Source organism: Rhododendron vialii, chromosome 12a, assembly GCF_030253575.1.
Source record: "Rhododendron vialii isolate Sample 1 chromosome 12a, ASM3025357v1".
Lineage (NCBI taxonomy): Eukaryota > Viridiplantae > Streptophyta > Magnoliopsida > Ericales > Ericaceae > Rhododendron > Rhododendron vialii.
Window position 1 is genome coordinate 32,286,665 of NC_080568.1, and position 21,967 is coordinate 32,308,631.

The 21,967-nt window shown below is 38.4% G+C and overlaps 3 protein-coding genes and 1 long non-coding RNA gene across 6 annotated transcripts; 2 read left to right on the top strand and 2 right to left on the bottom strand.

Moving 5' to 3' along the window:
- Nucleotides 1–62: 62 nt before the first annotated feature.
- On the top strand, nt 63–2,709 carry LOC131312140 (uncharacterized). The gene is made up of 2 exons (XR_009195716.1): nt 63–148; nt 1,974–2,709. It is a non-coding gene; the product is annotated as an uncharacterized LOC131312140 (long non-coding RNA).
- A 1,073-nt stretch (nt 2,710–3,782) lies between these two features.
- Nucleotides 3,783–10,197, top strand: LOC131310021 (DEAD-box ATP-dependent RNA helicase 15-like). Of its 2 annotated transcripts, none has more exons than XM_058336801.1 (12): nt 3,783–3,902; nt 4,009–4,136; nt 4,943–5,043; nt 6,243–6,415; nt 6,576–6,807; nt 6,946–7,064; nt 8,197–8,253; nt 8,334–8,518; nt 9,276–9,420; nt 9,508–9,591; nt 9,673–9,736; nt 9,859–10,197. In XM_058336801.1, the coding sequence occupies exons 2-12, from the start codon at nt 4,015–4,017 to the stop codon at nt 9,867–9,869; spliced, it is 1,293 nt and encodes a 430-aa protein (XP_058192784.1). In that variant the 5' UTR covers nt 3,783–3,902; nt 4,009–4,014; the 3' UTR covers nt 9,870–10,197. The 2 variants fall into 2 exon arrangements, with proteins under 2 accessions (XP_058192784.1, XP_058192785.1); XM_058336802.1 differs by having other exon boundaries at nt 3,831–3,906; nt 4,011–4,136.
- A 642-nt stretch (nt 10,198–10,839) lies between these two features.
- On the bottom strand, nt 10,840–15,658 carry LOC131310020 (O-fucosyltransferase 13-like). Of its 2 annotated transcripts, XM_058336798.1 has the most exons (6): nt 15,200–15,658; nt 14,679–14,761; nt 13,657–13,727; nt 13,464–13,552; nt 12,200–12,421; nt 10,840–11,826 (listed from the first exon to the last, which is right to left on the bottom strand). In XM_058336798.1, the coding sequence occupies exons 1-6, from the start codon at nt 15,328–15,330 to the stop codon at nt 11,094–11,096; spliced, it is 1,329 nt and encodes a 442-aa protein (XP_058192781.1). In that variant the 5' UTR covers nt 15,331–15,658; the 3' UTR covers nt 10,840–11,093. The 2 variants fall into 2 exon arrangements, with proteins under 2 accessions (XP_058192781.1, XP_058192782.1); XM_058336799.1 differs by lacking the exon at nt 15,200–15,658 and having other exon boundaries at nt 13,657–13,764; nt 14,679–14,764.
- Nucleotides 15,659–17,172: 1,514 nt separating this feature from the next.
- On the bottom strand, nt 17,173–20,601 carry LOC131311222 (uncharacterized protein At2g34160-like). Its single transcript, XM_058338576.1, has 5 exons — nt 19,759–20,601; nt 19,268–19,316; nt 18,114–18,176; nt 17,939–18,003; nt 17,173–17,470 (listed from the first exon to the last, which is right to left on the bottom strand). The coding sequence occupies exons 1-5, from the start codon at nt 19,876–19,878 to the stop codon at nt 17,375–17,377; spliced, it is 393 nt and encodes a 130-aa protein (XP_058194559.1). The 5' UTR covers nt 19,879–20,601; the 3' UTR covers nt 17,173–17,374.
- Between the last annotated feature and the right edge of the window lie 1,366 nt (nt 20,602–21,967).

Genomic DNA, 21,967 nt, shown 5'->3' on the forward strand with positions numbered 1-21,967 from the left:
CAAACTAGACAGCCCATTTCTCTTCTGGCCCCCTTAACTGAGAGGCCCAATTGCTACTTGCGGGTAGACTCTCCATCTCGTTCTTCTGGTCCTTTAATACGAGGGTTTTGGCTGTGATCACCGCTGGTGTCTCTCCTCCGTTTAACCGGTAATCTCTCTCTCTCTCTCTCTCTGTGCGACATTGAATTCTTAGACACGTGTACACATGGCTTGTTGAATATCAAAGAAATGAGGACACACACATATAGTAGATTTGCTAATAAAATAATTCCTATGATTCTGCTTTATGTCCCGGTTGGATACTCGTTTTTAGGTTACTGTTAGACTCCGGATATTTCCATAATAAAAAACCATCAAGATTTTTTTTATGTATTAATTATTTGGTGATATGGAGGTTGAGCTCTCGTTTCCGCAGGTCACCAACTTCCTCGACTTGCGGATCAAAAAAAAAAAAAAACTTCCTCGACTTTCCTCATGTCACATAATTGACCAGGGTTGGGTCCTTGGGGTTAGGTTGTATGAAAGAAATTTCGAACTGAAAAAAAACTTCCTTGACCTTCTAGCGATGGGCAAACATACGGGGTCTTATGACTTTGAGGAGACGGGTTTATATTTGTGAGGGGAAACCCTTCTCCTAAAGTCGGGGGCTATTTTGCGGGGTTCCTTATAGTGAGTTGGTGGTTGTGTTGACAGTTTTTTAGGCTCTACTGTCATTCAATTCTGGATATTGTTACAAAATATATTCATGTGATTTCTTTAAGCCAGAGTTACGAGGAAGATTTCGTGTTGTAACATCTTACATCTTGTCCTGCAACAATTTTTGTTGTTGAAGTCTTTTTCGTTCATCTCCACCATCTTCTTAATTTGCACGTCTTTTCTTTTTACATCTAGCTTTGTCTTCTCAGCCTTACCAAGCACAAAAATGACAATTTTATCATAACTAAGACACAATATATAAAGAGGGATTTTGGGGGAGTAGAAATGAAAACTGTAACCAGAGGTTACTCTAATTGTTTGGGATTTAAGAGCTCAGTGCTGTCTCCTTGCTTCTTTCCAGGACCCAATTCTGTTCCTCTCATTCTACTTGCAAAGTTGAGTGAGCAAAGAGTCTCACTCAAGTCATTCTCATTAGGACTTATCTGAACAAACATCAGTGTCGTCGAATCTCCGAAATAAGACAAGTGGGTGAGTGTATACAATCAATACCTCATGTTTCGGGACTGGTTGAAGCTCACGTGAACAAACGTCAGTGTCGTCGAATCTCCGAAATAAGACAAGCGGGTGAGTGTATACAATCAATACCTCATGTTTGTGAAGCTCTACAGACTGGAAGTAATGCAATGACAGTTGGATCAACTAACACTAATGAGCACAGAAAAAACAGTACTACTCGTTCAAGGGCTCCAAACCCATACTTACAAAAGAAAGATGGAAGTGTTCAGGAATTAACTTTGTGCTTATGAATTCGGAGAGGTCCAGTATCCGATGGCGCTGCTAATCAGAGCACTCATAATAAAGAACGAGATCATGACTTTAAAAATCTGTCATCCTTATTTCTAGTTACTCATGCGTTTATATATTGTTATAGGTATATATGGAAAGTGCTAACCACAGCAAGTGAGTGGTTAAGGTTCAAAAGGAGTTGGAGAATATGAAAATTGACGGTTGTTAGTATGACCATCTATATGCGTGTGATTGTGTCAAAAAATGTTTACGGATATGTAACTTGACCATGTTAACTGAAGATGCAGTCTATAATTCATGGAAGAGTCCCTCTCTCTCTCTCTCTCTCTCTCTCCACCCTCCTTTCTGCTATCTGTCACGTGCATATGATCGCTTTTACATTCTGTTCAAAGTTTTAGAAATTCTGAAATCAGATTTCACCACAAGATGTTTAGTTTCTTTAAAGTTCATGTACCATGCTAATGTGCTTAGCCAAACTTTTGCCTTCTAATTGTATGTTCTTTCGACAGGCATGAGCCAATCCAAGGACACTATGTCTGTTAAGCAGAAACGACAAGAATCAAATGCACAACAAACTAAGACACCTGAGAGTGAACTATTAAGTCTTATCAAAAGTAAACGAGATATGGGAATCTGGAAAGCAGACATGAAATGAGAGACGAATCTTCCTGAACCTGTGGTCAATAAAGCCCTCAAGGTACTCCAAGGCAAGAATTGATAAAAGAGGTCGTTAAAGTCAAAAGCAAGGGGAGAAAACATTATATGGCAACAGAGTTTCAACCCTCGAAGGAAGTTACCGGTGGTTCATGGTATGCTGATGATGATCTTGACATAGAATGCATTCATCACTAGGAATAAAATCACCAAGGCTGATTGCACAAGCCAGCAAATCGAAGAGATACTTAGTTCTATGGTTTTAGACAATGAGATTATTGAGGTTAAGAGCACTGGATTAGGAGAATATCATTCCATTCCGATGAGAACCGATTGTTATAGAGCTGCAAGTGGGATGGGAGGGGCTAAAATTGGAGCCATAGGTTCAATTCCATGCGGCATATGTTCCCGGATTAATCAGTGCACACCAGATAGCATTATCTCTCCAAATACCTGTGTCTACTACGAGAAATGGTTGAATTTTTAACTTGATTTTGTTTGAATGATGCGCGTTAGATCAGATTTCTAACACTTTGGAGAATTTAGCTTACTCTTTATTGTTTATGAACTGCCCTGTTTGGTTGCTGTTTACACTGTCTGGTTTGCAGATTTGCATTCTTGAAACTTGTTTGTTTGATGGTTTTCAGAACTTGCTGTTTTGGAATTAGATATCTAAAAATGAGGGATTTAGTTTTCGAAAGCAATTTCTTTGAAGTGTGTAACGATGACAATATTTGAGTGTTTTTACCTGAGATTGAGAGGGAGATGGTGGACGCGGGGATCGGAACCGCGGTGAGACTTGAATCAGCAGGTTATCCCCTTAAACTAATTATTAAGTTTGTTGCACACGGATTTTGTTAAAGACAACTATTTTGACAAACTATAAATGTTTCTCTGTGTGTGTGTATATATATAGAGTCCTTTTCTTCTAGGGGCTTTCACATTTTAGTAAAATGTGGACCTTTCTATTTCTTCATTTTTCCAATCGAATTTTGATGATCCGAACCGTTTAATGTGATTAAAACGGATCGGCAAAAAAAAAAGACCTGGAAGGGTTCATCCGGACAGTTTTTTATTAAACGGTTCAAAACAAAAAAAAAAAGACCTGGAAGGGTTCATCCGAACAGTTTTTTATTGAACAGTTCAAAACAAATTCTGTGTGCGTGCGTGTGTGTGTGTGTGTGTATATATATATATATATATATTTAGTCAGGTAAAATTATTTTAATTGTGAGGAGACTAAACTAAAGTATTACTACTTCCTTATAGAAAGTCTATGCCCACTGCTCAACATTCATCGCTTTTTCACCACTCTATTTTACCGTTCAAAACACTTTTTGACAGTCAGGAGTTTTGAAAAACTCTTCTAGGTTATTAATTGTAGAGACGAACAGTGAGATATTGAGCGATGAAACAGACCGGTGGACGTAACACCGCTGGCTTACTTATTTGCACCCACAATCACTCACAACTTGACTTATGTGACTTTGATGCCACAAGGGGCTGAGGAGTTGGTTGTGGAAAAAGAGTGCGCATTGGGAACATAATTTGGGAAAAAGGGGTAATTTGAGAATTATTGAGAAACAATAGGGATTGAATGCGGATACTGAAAATTTTGAAGGATGTGAATAAAATTTCCCACTTCTGACTTCCTATATCTTCCTACAGACGTAAGTAGAAACCCAATCACTCTCTCTACTCCCCCCAAACCCTAGATCCCAGGGCTCTCTCTCTCTCTCTCTCTCTCTCTCTCTCTCTCTCTCGTTTACAGTTTTTGGCTCAAGGTACGTATAGTTCTCTGTTGGCTTCATCTACTAGCCTTCAATTGTCTCCGCTAGATTATTCAGGTCCCTCAAATCTGATTTCTTACCCTAGCTTCTTTCTTTATAGAGCGTCATGGCCATGGGTGAAGTAAAGGACAACGAGGCTTACGAGGAGGAGCTTCTCGACTACGAAGAAGAAGACGAAAAAGCCCCCGACTCCGTCAACGGCAAACCCACTGGCGACTCCGCCAAAAAGTAAAATTACATCTCCATGTTCGCTCAATCTTTCATTTATGTTTGGTTAACTAGAAAATTCGAAGGCTTTTTTGTTAACTGGAATAAGATTTTAGGTCTTATTGGCTACTGAATAGAAGCTTTGATTCCACCTTGCAAAAAAGAAAGAGAAAAAAGAAGCTAGATTCCTATTTTGGGTTATCTTCCGTAATCTTTTTTAATTCAGATTTTTATAAAGTATTTTCTTCCTTATTTTAAAACTTTGGAAGCTTTTCGAGTTCCCAAATACTAAAATTTTTCCTTTTTCTAATTTTCTTATTAAGTTCCCTAAAATTGGGTTTGAAAGGAGAGACTTTTTTTTTTTTTAACGTAATTGGGCTTTTGTTTGTTCTCTATTCAATAGGTGTTTTTTATTGGCTATTCTCTGTTCAATATGTTCCTCTTGTTGTACTATGAAATTGGGCTTTTGGTTGTTTGGGGAAATAGAGGTTGAGTAATTGTAAAGAAAGCTAGAACTACTGTGAGGACATCATATAGACATATATATGTACCCTTTTTTGGGTATGGTCATTTTTAAATGTAATTGGTCTCTTGTGTGTCAGCTGTTTATTATGTTCTTCTGGTTGTTTGAGGAAGTAGATGTCAGATAATTGTGATTAGAATTTGAGATGTTTGAGGGCATCTGCAGCCCTTGCTCGTGTATTTACTCGAGTCGTAAAGCAAGGGGTTACAAGTCTACAGCCTCTTATTTGAATTATGGTGATATAACGGGCTTGAATACCTCATATTAAAGTACCTTTCTTTGGTTTTTTCTTATTGTTGTGTAGGGGCTATGTTGGAATCCACAGCTCGGGGTTCAGAGATTTCCTGTTGAAACCAGAGCTTCTTCGAGCAATTGTAGATTCAGGATTTGAGCATCCTTCAGAAGGCAAATTTCTATTTACACCTATCTTCCCGTTTACATCTCTGTTTTTGTAAATTTTTTAGTGTAAAATTCGGAACCCTGCAGTTTTGTGATACTACCATCCAACTGTGTGGAGTCGGGCGTAACGTTGTTTGTGTGGCTCTGCAGTTTTGTGACTTAACGTTCTTTATCTGGGTTATGATGTTTTTAAAAGTTTATTTGTTCCAACTGGGGAAATAATTTGAGTCATTAGTCCTCATCGGCTCATATTTTGGTCAGTTGGTGGGAATATGGTTTCTTAGCTATATAGGGTTCAAGATACTCCCCTGATGACTCGGATAAGAGTCCAAGACGCAGGATTTCAGGGTTGGGTGGGAAAACATTAAAAAAGTTTGGAACATAAGAAAGGTGCTGTTAATTATGCTTATACAAAGTGTAAAAATACTACCAAAAATATTAGCATTTATTTTTTCGAACAACCTAGTAGACTTCTAAGATTTTGACATCTATAGTCATAACAAAAAAGCAATTTTTGCATCCTTATCTATTTTAAGAAGCAAAATAGTTTTAACAAAAGTCAAGGTATGGCTAAAAATAACATTACTTTTCCCCAATCTCTTGGTTGGACCGTTGGCATCCCTATCTATCTTAAGAAGAAAAATAGTTTTAACGTAACATTATTTCCCCCCAATCTCTTGGTTGGATGGGTGTTGGATCGTTCAAAAATATGTTGGGCTGGCAAACTCTTATTATTTCAAAATTATTGAGAAGAAACAACTATAATTTTAAAAAATTGAAACACGGGTAGGGTGGTCGCCCGGGCTCATTCGCCCCCCCGGTTTGTCCTTGCTTGTTGATATTCACTGCTTATATCCAATGATTCTAATGGTGATGTTCAACTGCAGTAGATCACTGCGTAGCCTTCCTGGGCAGTGGACATTGCATTTTGGTTGAAAGTGGGACATGTTGGCCCTTTGAGTATTTTTTCTCCAGAAGATATTGACCTGCATAGTTCATCTGTATCTCTGTTTAGCTTTCATGCCGGTGAATACTGTACTTCTTGTTTAACTTGTCATCTTACATTGTGCAGGTAAACACTAATTCCATATTCACGATTCCGGCACGAAAATTGGTTTGGTAAACGTCTCCATTAAAAGGATCTGGAAGGTCATTTATACTTACTGAGGATTCGTCCCTTCCGATTTTCTTTGCTTCTTCACCAGTGCAACATGAGTGTATACCACAAGCTATCCTAGGAATGGATGTTATCTGTCAAGCAAAGTCAGGGATGGGGAAAACTGCGGTGTTTGTTCTCTCTACTCTGCAGCAGATTGAACCTGTTGCAGGACAAGTTGCTGCTCTTGTCCTTTGTCATACAAGGGAATTGGCTTACCAGGTATGCCGTGGACATTGGAGGCCATTCCTATGCATCCAGTTTGGAAATACTGCAATGATAAAAATGCCTTTGTCCGCTCATGCATATATATAAGAGTTGGAACTTGTATTGTTGTATACGACTTTGTTTGTCGACTAATAATAATCCTTTATTTCTACAGATCTGCCACGAGTTTGAGAGGTTCAGTACCTATTTGCCTGATATTAAAGTTGCTGTCTTTTATGGTGGTGTCAATATCAAGGTTCACAAGGATTTACTGAAGAATGAATGCCCTCATATTGTTGTTGGAACACCTGGTAGAATCTTGGGTCTTGCAAGAGATAAGGACCTTGGCTTGAAAAATGTGAGGCATTTTATTCTTGATGAGTGTGACAAGATGCTTGAATCACTTGGTAAGCTTCCGCATGTTGATGGTCTGTCCAGAAGGTTTCACAATTTTGGCCTGTATTGTTTATCTACTTTTGTGTGGCTTGATGGCTTCTAACTTTTTTAGCAACCAAAATGATTTGAATTTCTCATCTTGTCTACAGACATGAGGAAGGATGTGCAGGAAATTTTTAAGATGACCCCTCATGATAAACAAGTTATGATGTTCTCAGCTACACTCAGCAAGGAGATTCGCCCAGTTTGCAAGAAGTTCATGCAAGATGTAATATTTTTTGCTCTCCACTCTTCTGATATTTTATAACTGCCTCTTTTTGGCTATCCTAAATCCAGAAAGTATACACGTAACTGATTTTTCTTTTTCGTCCTGTAACACACCTTTGATAATGGTTCATGTCCTCCTTTTCTGACTTTGTGATTGTGTGTGACTGAGGATGTAGGATCATCAGTGTTCTTCAGTGGTTTATGAAATTTTGCGTACCATACTTATGGGGCCACTATTCATCTACAGTGCTATAGATTAAGGATTTCTAAGGAATATCAGTCCTGGTAGAATTCATGATATGTGCGACAGTGCGAGACGTGACATGTAAGATGGTATGTGTAGCATGGTTTGATAAGCTGAAGGAGGACAGTTTCTAGTATTTTTTTTTACGTAAGAATTTCTGGCATAACAAAAACTCTATATTGTCATCATCTTTCTTACAAACAGCAAAGACGGTTTTGTCAATTCATTTGGGACACTTTCAGGGCATTGAGCCAATTTCTCTTGTATAAGAATGTCCCAGAGATTGGTTTCACTTCTTTTTGCATCAGCCATCTTTTACTGTTGTAGTTCTCCTGTTTCTGTAAGCTAAATAATTGAACTACGAAGATGTAGTATGGCATCATTCATGCTATATGTCTTTAAACCTATTTAATCAAACATGTGCCTTCTGGTTCTGATACTGGTGGGAACCGATCACTTCTTAAGTGTATTGTTGGACGCCAGTCACTAATATTACCCTTCGTATACCATTGCGAAACAGTAACAATGTACATGACATAAAATTCCTTCTGCATTGACCATTATTTTGGAGTTTAAGTTAATATTTGAAAATTCTTTTACTGAGCATAGTTTCTGTTTAGATCTGGAGGTCTGGAAGAAAATCAGAAAGTTTTCATCTAACTGAAGATGAATAGTGAAGCTTCCGGATAATTTAGCCATACAAGATTAGTTGGTGGTGTGAAAGATTTGGGAGCAAGTCTTGCATGAATTCAGTTGGTGGAGTTGTTTGTGCAAGTGGGGGCTAGACCTTTCTGTCAGCCAATGACACTTCGAGTGAAAAAAAAAAATGAAGGATAAACCCGTCTTCTCTAATTCTAACATGCCGCTTTGTGATATTTGTCTCTTTCAGCCAATGGAAATTTATGTGGATGATGAGGCCAAACTGACTCTTCACGGTCTCGTACAGGTATTTCTTGTGTTTCTAGTTGAGCAGCAATGACTTTTGTCAGACTTACCTGCTAACTGTTGTTGTGCTTTTGCCGTCAGCACTACATTAAACTAAGTGAGCTTGAGAAAAATCGCAAGCTGAATGACCTCCTTGATGCACTGGACTTCAATCAAGTTGTCATTTTTGTCAAGAGTGTGAATAGAGCTGCTGAGCTGAACAAGTTACTTGTAGAGTGCAACTTTCCGTCTATCTGTATACATTCTGGAATGTCGCAGGAAGAAAGGCATGTATTCTGTATTCTTGCCTGTAGTTTCAACTGCTTGCTTGTTTGTTTGGATCCCTGTATGTCTAAAGATCAAAACATCATGCTGTCAGACTATGATAAGAAATTGATTGGTGTCCTCTTGTTAATCCTTTTTCTATTTATTCTTTTTACTACGTCTTTTTTAATCTTAGTTTTTGTGCGACTCTGGCCTAGTATACAATTGAATCCATTCACCATGTGCAATTAATATTTTTAGACATTGACATGGATACAATTGTTTTTTCTTCTCAAGATTAGTATATCAGACCTTCATATGTATTGTAATCATTTTTGAACTGTACTATGCGAGTGCCCTTAATAGAGTTTCCATTGACAGCACACTGGGTTGTTGACAATCAGTGACTTTTTTTTACTCTATTTTACATATAAATATACTTCATCTGTTGTCAGTGAATATTCTAAACTGTGTATTGAACAATGGATTGGTTAATTCTTTCCATCTGAAGTTATCTGAGTGGGCATCGTCTTTATCATCTGCTAACAAACAACTGTTTGGTTGGAAGAACCCTTGATGGTTGTTGAATTGTTATTGGAAGGTGTGTTTTTCCCCTGGGGATTGGCTGCTAGAACTTGCAATTGAGATTGGGAAAAAAGTTTTAAAAAATAAAACGATAATATCAGCTGTGTTGTCCTCTAAACATTTCCGACTGCTTCACTGATTTTCAACGCTGTCCTTTCCGACTGCTTTACTGATTTTCAACGCTGTCCTTTCCAGGTTAACACGCTACAAGAGTTTCAAGGAGGGTCATAAAAGAATCCTTGTGGCCACTGATTTAGTTGGTAGAGGAATTGACATTGAGCGTGTCAACATTGTTATCAATTATGACATGCCTGATTCTGCTGACACCTACCTTCATCGCGTAGGTCCCCTTTGATTTTTAACAAAAAGTGTGCATTCCTTTGTAATAGAACTGCAATTTACTTCCTTGGTATTTGATATTTGCCAGGTTGGCAGAGCTGGTAGGTTTGGCACCAAAGGGCTTGCAATTACATTTGTCGCATCCGCATCCGACTCTGATGTTCTCAATCAGGTAATATCGGCGTAATATATTCATCTTTCCTTGATGCTCTGTTATGCTACCACCAACTCTTGGACTTCATTATTTGTACAGGTTCAGGAAAGGTTTGAGGTGGATATTAAGGAACTTCCTGAGCAAATTGATACTTCCACTTACAGTATGAACCACTTCTTGTGAATTCCTTTTTTATCTTTCATGTCCATTTTTGTTTGTCATAGGGGAACACCAGAACATTATTTGGATCTGTCATCTACTTTTTTTTTTTTTTGGGTTATGCAGTGCCATCTTGATGGATACTCTTTTTTGGCTGCGACGGAAGCGTCTTATCTGAGTGTGATTGGAAGTTCGAGTAGAGGCACGGGAAGGTTCTTGAGAGGCATTTTCGATGTGACAGTGTTGAATATATTGAACAAAACCAGCTGTAGGGCTAGCCTGTTATCTTTATTTTTCAGCCATGTATGCCACTCTAATACTGAATTTTTTAGACTGGAAGCTGTTGTAGGGGTTATTAAACTAGGACTAGGCTTTGCTGAGTTATCATGTGATGGCACACACTTCACATCGAGGGAGTATTTCATTTGTTTAATTGCTTTTTTATTTATGGGTTTATTTTGCCGATTTTTGTGGTAACCCATGATTCACCTTCACCTTTCCAAGTAGTCCCTTTGCCTACAGAACTACTTGGGTTGGTGTGTTGTGTTATGTTTTCCTTCACTATTTCATGTTTGGATGATCGCTACTTATACGTATTAATGTTTTGTTCTAAGCTCAATGAAGAGAAATCCACTTAGAAATCCAGAGATAGAGGAACTAGATTGTACTGGGTATGGGCTTTTAGTGTTGGTTATATATATGATTATATGTACTCCTGTAAGAAAGGTTATGTAGTATTTTTGGCATGCATTCAGATTCCTGGTGAATATAGGAAATTAAATTTGGCCTGCATCTCGGTTTGAGTTGATAAATTTTTTGAAGTCCTGTTGAAAGTGATTTTCGTAGTTGTCCCATCAAAAATTAAGTATTTATAATCACTTTTACTGCGCCATTAAATAACTATTGTGGTAAATTTTTTGAAGTCCCGTAGAGAGTGATTTTTGTAATTATCCCTTCAAAAATTAAGTATTTATAATCACTTTTACTGCACCATTAAATAACTATTGTAGGCAAAATATAGTCGATTAAAAATCACCTACTAAGATGAACGTAGAACCTACTAAGATGAACGTAGATACTTTGGCTCTATTGAAACTGCAATGAATATTGATTGCTCAACAACGAATTGGAAATTTTCATACCGCGGATTGAAAAAAACAAATACTGAATTTTCGTATCATGTCCCTATTGCCTAGCACCAAACAAGGAGGTGAAAAAGAAGTAGAGAGCTAAGCAAGTGAAAGAATATTTCTAGATCTTGCATTGAGATGTTGAACTAACATGACCCTTTTTCTACTGCTAAAAAGGCGTTATATTTTAGCCCATAAAAGGTAAATTCAACAGAAAGGAAACCTAAAATCTCACAACTTGAACTCACAAAAGCAATCCGGCAAAGCAGACCCTCTCCCCATCACAAAATCATCTCTATGCACCTTCCAAAGGGCTTCTCTCAACTCGTTCCCTTGCAAACCCTGAGAGGTGAATTCTGCAAAAGCCCTCCGGCTCAATAGAAGTGTCTTAAACAACCCCTTAAAAGCCCGCATGGCCGCAACCATCTTATCCATATTCCCAAAGTACGTAGCAACAAACGAATCGCTATTGATAGATATATAGTAATCCAGAGCAGCTTTCGTGTTCCCATGCATGCTTGCAAATTCCTCGCCACTAAGAAAGGTAGCTTTTGTGAAAATGTTAGTGTAGACAGAAGTTAACCCTTCCAGCTCCATAAGGCCATCACCAGCTGCCAAATAAATATTTGTGTCTGTTGGGATGGAAAGAGATTGAAGGACGAAAGCAGTCTCTTTAGGAGTGAGGGGGCATTTTCCACGGTTACGCCAAACACGGGCGGATTCTCCGGTCCAGGGTTTTCGATCTCCCCGTGAAGCTTCTATGGCTTCCATGGAGGAAGAAGAAAGGCCAGAATACTCGCATTGACTGTATGCTACCATGTCAGGCTCAAAACGAAGGTGAAGTGAGAGAAAGGGCTTTGGTATGGCTTGAAGGAGTTTGGAGCCTTTATTTTCCAAGGCTTTGGTAAGGCGTAACGCCTTGTAACAAGCTTGACAAAGAGCAGCCTTTGCATGTAGAGGATATCTACAAGATTTAGAAGAAAGAGAGGCATTAGAAAGACACAGAACCCTATTGTCATTTTTTACCATTTTGCTGAAAACAAAGAACACAACCCTCATGGAACTAAGAGTATACATATTAGCAGAACTGCTCACCAAAAAGAAACAGCAACTGCTGTACTAGGGGAGCAGAGCTTTCGTAAATGGGGTTAAACCAAATATCATCCAGAAAATGGAGCCTAGAGAGTCCCTCAAGGAATAGCTATTCAACACTGCTATTTAAGCTTCAGATCATATAAAAGGACATCCTCAAACATAAACAAAAGCAATCCCAAGAAAAAGACCTCCTGTTCAGCAAAAATACATGGAAAAGAAGAAGATGAAGACAACAAGGGTACCTATCTCTCCTTTGGCTCATTGCTGGGGTGAGTGAAATATAATGATGCTTCAGTAGAGAAGGAAGGACACTTTCCACGTAATCAAATTGGCCTTTACGTTTGCTGCAATCCACCTGGACTGGTTCTTTCGATGCAATCTCTGCTGGCAATTCTTTGACAGCTTTAACAAAGCCATTCATCTGTTTTATGAAGTAATCCACATCAAATACATCTGCAAAACCACTGAAGCAAAAACTCATGAATAAGCAGAATGTTGCACATAGACAGATATACCAGAAGGAAAATGGTACAAACCCAGTAGATTAGGGAACAGTTTTGCACCACTATTTTATGGCATTACAAGTTAATAGGGAGTAAAGAAGAAAAGCTGGATCTTTCTTCAGTCAATTCTCAACATAGAACTTTTGTATCCTCGAGCTCCTACCACAAATTCAATGAATAGGCTCAGTGTTCAATTGGCAAGTTCTTCCTCTTTCTCATGGTCCTTCAGGAATTATAAGCTACCTCAGGCCAAGGTTTGGTCTCAGCAGTTCATTTAAGCTGCTCCATGAATGATTTTCAACCTGGCATTAATGCTCTCCAATATTTTTCAGTCCTAAACTGATGTTAACCACAGAAACAGCTATAAACTCTTAAGACATCAGATAACAGAACCAAATGACTTACAGTGCCTATTTCTGCTTTCAGTTCACAAATGGAGTAGAAAGATAGATCTATTGATAAATGGATATTGATCCGGTTTCAAGATCTATGAATAAGAGAGATCCCATATTCCGCATTTTATGGCCTTTGATTTTGACCTGCAGCGCTCTTGCTGACTACCGGGATGGTTGATTCCCACTCTGTCAAAGCGCCAGAGTTCTAAATTCTCACAGGGTTTTTCTCCACACAAGGGAATTCCTAATCACAAACCCTGTCAAGCAAAAGGTCTGGCTGAAATTTGAATCAGGACTCAGTAAGTCAACAAGCTACTGAAAGATCTATGGCCTGTCTCCACTCCCTACACTCATTTGTTGTTTAAGCCCTGAACAAAATTGATTCCACAAGATTTAACATTAATTCAGTTTCTAAGCCAACAGACTACTGTTTAACGGTAGCACTGGTTCATGCTTTTGCTTCCATAAAAAGGAAATGGAAAACGGCATTGCAATCAAGGAATTTATCCAATAATGCAACTATCCAAGATCAGAAATAGTGAAGTGATAATGAGGTACCCATCTAAAGAATAGATAAGGGTAAGATCAGTTTCATAAGCATTGACTACCTTGATTCATTCCAGTATGCAGCCACTTCGAACTTTGGCAAAACAAGAGTTGCATTCAGCAAACGTGCTATGCCAACACCATCACAAAACTGCAATCATCACAAACAACATCCAATAATAGAGAATGCAGCTCAACATTTAGCACAAACAGACCAAAAAAGAAGAGGTCAAGGAGACTTTATATAGTACTTACATCCCTTCTCATTTGATTAAGCCCACCATAGCAATCCACTCGAATGTACCCATTACTCTCTGCTGGCAGAGCTGCAGCATTTCAACAGAAATAACCAAATGCAATTGTCTGCATTGAATTTATCAAAAAAATCAATCGCAAAGCTTTAAAAACTGACCATAACTCAAATGTTATAACAAGTTCCTCAAATAACTCCTACCAGAACTACTTCAATGGAGAAAATTAGAACCTATGAGTCATTGTTGGGGTCAATGATAAAAAAAATTACAGTCCCACAGATAACCAATTACTCAAGCTATCCTAGAAAATAGCAAAATGGTAACAAACTAACACCCTTGTACTCTTCACATATATCACCAATTCAACTTCTAAATTTGGAATTGTTATAATTTTGTTCATATTCTAAAGAATGAATTATAGCAAAACTAATCCCGAAAGCCAGCATTTTGAAAAGGATCCAAGCCACTAGATCTCAGCTTGTTAAAAGATCGTCAGCATCGGCTTGTTATCGAAACAAGCCAACCCTGAACGCATTTTGAAGCTCATTAAATTTGCTCAATAAACTTAGAAAAACCTGAACTACTCAAAAACTCAACTTGTGATTGAATTAGAGCAGTTTGAGGATGGCTCATCAAATTTTGAAGCTCCTTGAGATTTGCAACCAAGCTCGAACAACTCGCCAGGTGACTGGACTGGACTCTGCCACCCTAGTAACAGCCTAAACACAACTTCTCAGCTCATTTGCAGCCCTTATTCCGTATTAAGACATAAAAATAAAAACCAAATGGGTTGGCCTGGCGTTCAAGGCCTAACTTAGGGGTTTGCTCCCTCCTAAGTTCGTAGGTTCGAAACCTCTCAGATGCGATCAACTCCTTTGGGCTAGTTTATACAAGTACTTTTCCCCGGCTTTAATTGGGCCCCGCCAGAGGACTGTGGGATTGGTCCTAGACATAGTCGATGTACACATAAACTAACCCGAACGCTTGAATTATTAAAAAAAACTAGTACAGAATTGCACGAACCAGTTAAATGTCCATCAAGCCACCATTTGCAAGGCCGCCACTCCATAATTCTTCGAACACTCCATATATCTTTTTTCCCGGACCTGAAAAAAAGAGTAAAATCTCAGACTTCGCACAAAACTTCAATTGTTTCTGTCATAATTTTCCCTCTTCTTCTCAATAACCAATATAGGTGATAAACGAGCCAAGCAAGCCGAGTAGTTAGTTCTTTCGAGCTTGGCTTGAAAGCTAAAAGACCTTCAGAACATGTTCAGACTTAGCTTGTTTACGAGACGAGCCGATCTCAAGTAGCATAAGCCGAACAAACCCAGCAGTAGCATTCTCGAGCTGGTTTGAAAGCATAATTACTTGAAAAAATAAAATAAAAATGTTCAAGCTTGTTTCTGTAAAAAATCGATCCTTTTAACGAATAAACACCGGCTCGAACTAACTCGAGTAGCTTGGTTCGTTTATGGTAACGAAACAGATACTCCAGTATTCACCGCATTAACAAAGAAAACAGAGAGAGAAAGCATACGTACATTGGAGATGAAACGGAAAGCGATGGTTCGGAGAAGGGAGAAGAGGGAGAGAACCAGAGCACGGCGAGGATAGAGAGAGGGAAGAGCGAGATGATGAAAAGTAAGGGTTTTTTCGCACTTGTAACTACCATTTCATGAGTATGTACTAGTATTCTGATCTTCTCGATTTGATGATGAGAGATGGGATGGGACTACTCCCGTGTAGATCTTGAGCGACCGACAGTCGAACAATGACACGTGTATGTCACACCAAAAACCAAAAAGATAAGCCAAACCAAAAAGATAAGCCACACACAATCTCGCCTATGTCTTCTCCCTCTTTTCTTTGAACAGCTTTGTCTTCTGCCCTTTAACCTCCGGCCAAATTGATCTCGTCGGCTTGTAGCACTATCACTTTTCCGGTGACCCCCCTCTCTCTCTCTATAGTGATTAGGTTATCAATTTCATGAAAATAAGGATTTTGGTTTCTCCTGAAAAATGTGTTTTGTCGGCAAGGGTTCCACATTAGAGAAAAAATTGGGTGTGGCTTAGCCTTTTGATTTTTGGTGTGACCTACACGTGTCAGTATCATTGTTTGATGAGTGGGACAGACAGAATATCCCAGTCCGTAAATTACACGGATGGTCCCTTTATTTTCCTCATTATTCTACTATGGGTATGACTGATAAACGAGTCGAACAAGATAACCCCGTTCCGCTAGTATTTTTATTTTTTAAGTACTTATTTTCTGCTTTATGTGACATGTCATTTTTTTACAATACATCACCTTTAATTCAAAAATGATTACTTATTCCCTTAGCCTAACCGGGCCTTAGTTTGACTTGAAAGATTATTTTAACTTAAGATTTGGCTTGTTTACAAAGCATAAAAATCTCAAATGAGCTTTAATAGAAGAGATCACTAGCCAATTTCGAGGAGTTTGAATTTTTCATACATCATAAATTGAACGAGTTGCAAAGTACCTCATTTGAGTTTTGGTTTGAAAATTTAATGAATTTTAAACAATGTTTACGCTTGATTGTTTAAGTAACAGAATGATTTTGAAAGAGTTTTTTAACGAGTGAATGCAATCTCAAATTCTAATAAGAAATAAACAGATACATCAAATTACTAATGATCCTCATGTTCCTAAGAGAATAGCAAAAAAGTACGTATATGATTTTTAATTGGGTACCCAACTTGGAAGCATATTTTCAAACTAAATCAATTTCCCTTTTCTTAAGCAGATTTTTTTGAGGAAATCATAGACAGAGGGATGGTGCTTCCCTGCTAAGTGGGGCCCGCTCCAGTCTCACTCCGGAAATCATGTACTGGCATTCATAAAAGACTGGAGTAACAATTACAACGGACTCAAAAGGTCCGAATACAACTAGAAAAAATTGACATCGAGCTGTTCTTAAGTAGATTTAAAAGATTCAAACTGACATCGTGCTGTCCTGGAACCTCTGCCTTACTGTGGTGTTTTGCACATTGCCGATTAGGTTACCCACAGCCACAGGACACAAGTCCCCAGTCACATAATGCAGGCACAGGAGCTGGATCACGAAACTGTCTTTCAAAAACCTCTTAAATAGCTAGTAAAATTTAAGAGTGCAAGGATTGAGAGCGCGAGCACATGGCGAGGATTGAGAGCGGGAGTGAAGGCTATTTGAAGGATTATGTGACTAAAGCCCACAACACTAATACTGAACACCCAAAACAAGCTGGAGAATGTGCTTTGGATACGTATTTACATAAAAATCTTGAATTCATGTGGCCAAATGCGTGCGGGGAACTACTCAATCCCTCAATGAAATTCTAATGTCTAGCATCAATTTTGTGACAAACCCATTTGATTCCTGTGATCAAAATGTACCCCTCCTCTTTAGGGTACCTAGTGAATTCAAAGCATGTCAAGGTGACAGTACAACAAGAACAACAATAAACACCCGAGGATGCAATATAGGATTCAAAGCAGCGTTCGCAAAACAGAATAAACAAAGTGCCGAGACTAGTTAATGAAGAAGATGATCATGTCTCTACATAGGAATTCTAAAGCAAACAAAGGCGGCAAGCAAGTAAAAACTGTCTTATTGCCACTCGAAGGACTACAAATTAAGACAAATCATTAATAAGGGAACTGACTACCATCCGTAGATATGACTAATGGATGTCAAAAGTGAAACATTACATAATTTAGCTCTGCCCCTCACCATCTCCATTGTCCCTCTCCTCTGCTTGAGCAGCCATCAACTCGTCAAATTTTGCAGTTTTCCCGAGTAAAATCTCAATCTGAAACAGAGACAACAACAAACGTTAAAATCTCCTCTCAACAGGAGAGGCAAGGTACCACACAAGCACAACCCTCCCCATCACATGGGTTCAGCAATCTCCCATGAAATGTTCACAAGGCATTTTCCCACTAGAGGATCAGAAGAACTCACAACAACTAAGAAATCATTTACAAAGAGCATATGAATTGGTAGAAAGCTCCACAACATAGCCCACCAGAAATATAATTCTCCTGGGACCAAGCACCTTTCATTTTGACATTTCACGGCGGCCAGGTGAATCAAAATATTTTTCGAAGACACCACAATCCAAAAGACAAGGAACCAGACCACCATCCTCACTATTCACTACTGAAAATACTGAAACTTGGGTATTATCAAAAGCTCAGGTCCTCAGGAAACAAAAGTTTTCTCATAACTTGGGGGCGACTTTCTTTGAAGTTTTCTCGTAAAAACATTAAGTGCATACCTTGGCTTTTTGGACAGGTCTTCCACGGTTTTCATCTTTCATGTCCACGGTAGATGTCATAATCTCTGCATGTTTTGATTTCAGAAAATGAAGTTCAATGTTCAAATAACTCAACAAAAAGGTATTATAGTGATAAGGAATGTTGGGACAGCAAAAATAATGTGTAGAAACTCACTCTTCTCAACAGCAAACCCATTGTTTTTCAGAATCTCTGCAATGCTGACAACTGTGGAAATTGCTGTAGTAGCAAATCAAAAGACAACATTAATGCTTATTCTCGCTGTTGGTAGAGGAAAGACATCAACAGTCTACGGGCAGAGAGAGCAACACAATTTTATGTTCGTGTACAACCATTTTTGTTCAACACTTAGAAATAGCAAAAAGTCTACTAGCATAGCAAATCTGTGCACAGATTTCTTTGTGGGGCCCACTACGGGTCCCACACAAGTGATCCAAGCCGTTCATTATGTTTAAAATATTTTTTCAAGGGCCCCGTGAAAAATCAGCTCAATCCGATACCTATAAGTACTTGATCTAATCGTCTAACTTTTCATTCTCTAAAAACTTGAATGAAAAGTTAAATGACTAAATCAAGCACGTATAGGTATTGGATTGAGCTGATTTTTCGCGGAGGCCCTTAAAAAAATGTTTTAAACATAATGAACGGCTCACTTGTGTGGGACCCGTAGTGGGCCCTACATAGAAATCTGTGCACAATCTGTGCACATATTTGCTGTGCCAGTAGACCGGTTCTAGAAAAAGTCCATTGAAAGTTCAAACTAATGCCAAACCAATAGACACACACACACATCAGGTCATAGATGATTCAGTATACCTAATACAATAGTAAACATGGTTCAGCACAGGTTCTGGATAAATTTGCTGAAGTAGGGTGCTAAATAAACCAAGCACTAATCATGATAAAGAGGAGTGAGCTTCAACATCACTTCTGTGCGAAAAACGCATCTTTTTCATTATGAGGAAACTTTATTATGCAATTCTTTCATTTCTGCAGAAGTGTTTAACCATCATTAAGTGAAAATCCTTCAAATAATAACATAGACATCTTTATACAAAAGAGGAGAGTGTGAGTTTTTTTATTTCTCTTATAACAATGTGTTCGAGGCAGCTTGCATGCACAACTGCAATACACAAAAAGATTACTTATGTCAAGAACGAATCACTCTAAGCAGATAATGCTTACAGACAATATTACCTATAAATCTAACCATAAACAAGGTTACATACAAAAATATAAAATACATATCGAGAGAAAAACAATTTGTGGGAGCAAAATTTGTGTAAGAGAGACAGATCAGAGAACAATACCCATTCCAAGAGCTGAAAGCTCCACCTCATTGTACTGCTGCATGTATCTCTGCAAAGCCATCAAGTAATAATACAATAAATACCCCAAAAAAAAGGCATCACTAAGACACGAGTAAAACAAGTGTGGCCAACTAGGGTAGGCCTTGTTACACTCTGTACTGAAAGGTCAATAATAAGTCGCATCTTGCCCAAGTCAATAATTTTAATTACAAGTTCCCCTGTGCAACAGTGTTTCATTATTAATTTTGTTCCCGTACCGAGCTCTTTCTTAAATTGTTATGTATTGGGCTTGATTTAGTTATCACGAAGCTCACACGATAGCTATGTGAATGTAATACTCCTATCGTTTGATATCATAAAAACCAAAAGAAAAGAGAAAAAACAAAAAGAAGACCGAGGTCCGTCAGCTCGGATTTAGAAAACCAATTACTACACGAATAAAACAGCAAATTGCGCAAAACGAGTCTAGGGTTTTGTTTTCCTTTGGTTACCTTGGCGAGATTGACGTAGAAGAAGAGGGGTTTCTTGGTGTTGGAGACTTGAATGCGATTCTTGGCCTTCCCCTCGACGACGATGTTCATGCTGTTCACTCCCTCCGTAATCTCCTCCATTGCTGGTGAAAATTCCAAACCCTAATTCCAAAGGACTTGGATCGTGCAGAAGGTGGAGACAATTTTATAGCTAGAATATATATGAATGAATCGTATATGTAATTGCAAATTTATCAGTTTGAGTTTCTTCGTGGGCTAGGGTTTCTACAGTTGGGGACGTATTAGTAGTAACTCTTGAGGGGATGGGGGATGTTTGGAAACAAGTGTTGAGGTGTGCGCGGTGAGAGGTCGGTTTGGGAAAACTAGAATTAGATAACCCTGGCTTGGTCCATTCTCAATTTATTATCTACACAACCAAACATGCTACTACTACTTTTGTTTTGGGCTTTCATTTTGGGTCAAATCCACAAACATGACCCTGGGGCCTGATTACTGGGCCCGCGCGATTAGAAAACAGATCCATTTGCTGGTAGTGATGAAGTATAGTAGTTGTATTAAGGTGATGTTGGTGCTGGTAGTGATGATGTGTTCGTGGTTTTTATGGCAGTGGTGATGGCGGTGGTGGAAGTGGCAGCATCAGAGGAGTGGGGGTGATGGTTATAGCGGTGGTGGGATAGTGGTGGTTGCAGCAATAGTAGTAGCAACGGTGGAGTGGTGATTGTACGTGGTAGTGCTGGTGGCGGTGGAGTGTTGGTGGCAGAGTGGTGGTACTAGAGGGGGCAACCGTGGAGAGGGTGGTGGTTGAGGAAGGAGGGAGTACACAAGCACTAATAAATTCAATCAGGATTTAAACAAGCACTATTAACATTATATACAAATTCTAGTCTACATTTTAAGAGATACTTAAAATTTTTAGCAATTGAAATGTAATTATTAAACTTACTTAATTGCTCATCATTTAATTTATTGAGTTTTATTTGAATTGGATTAAAAAACTAACACCATCCAATCACTTATGGTGTGTAGAAAGATGTAGGAAAATGTTAAAATAATAATAATAATAATAAAATAATAATAATAATAATAATAATAATAATAATAATTCCCCACTCTTGTTTGGTTTGAAAGTTGTAGAAACAAATAAAAAGGCAAAAAATTAAATAAAACTCTGCTCTTGTTTGGTTGCTACTGGATAGAGATAAGAAAAAATAAAAGAGCATAATAAGACGAAGAAATAGTTAATTTTGAAGATGGGTTATTGTCAGTTGAGGTAAACTAGCTACAGTGTGCAGTTTATCCAATTGCTGGTTTGTTTTGCGTTTGTCTTTGTGATTTGGATAGTTCTCTTTGGAGATCGATCTTGTCGTGAATTTAACCGTGCCAAAAATCATTTCATGGGATATTGGTCAATATCGGTTTAGAACACATTTCTGTTGATAAAAAAGGGACTTAGGAGAATTTAACTGTGCCAAAAATCATTTCATCGAATATTAGTCAATATCGGTTTGGAACACATTTCTGTTGAGAAAAAAGGGACTTGAGGCACAACGGATCAAAGGAGCAAGTCTCGAACTCCTAAATTTTTCTCCAAATTAACTCTATTTTCTCCAATTTCTACATACAGAAATGTTGCTGGTACAACAGAAGTGGCACAGACAGCGCGTACAACGCGTGTTTGGGCCCGTTTCGGGTCCAAAAAAAAAATTAGAGCACTCATTTTGTTCAATATATTTTGCTTAAAGTCCCCGTAAAAAATCAGCCCCATCCCACATCGATAAGGGCATTAACGAAGCGTCAAAAATCGCTTTAGAAATTTTCATAAGCAATTTTGGATGCTTCGTAAACTCTTTTATCGATGTCAGATGGAGTTAATTTTTTACGGAGACCTTAAGCAAAATATATATATTGAACAAAATGAGCAGTTCTGATTATTTTTGTTGAACCCGAGACGGGCCCAAACGCGCGGTGTACGCGCTGTCTGTGCCCACTCCTGCTGTACCAGTAACATTGCTGTTCTACATATGCTGTTAATAAGATAGAAAAAGAGAGATCATGTTATGCCTCATTCTTCTGCATTTCATGGTCCCCATAGAATTATATTTCATATGGCAGTCTATGTCGCCATTAAATATTTTGGAATTTATCGGTACTTGTATGTGTCGTTATGTAGACGTACAGCCCATTCTGATCCACTGGCGTTTTCCTCCTA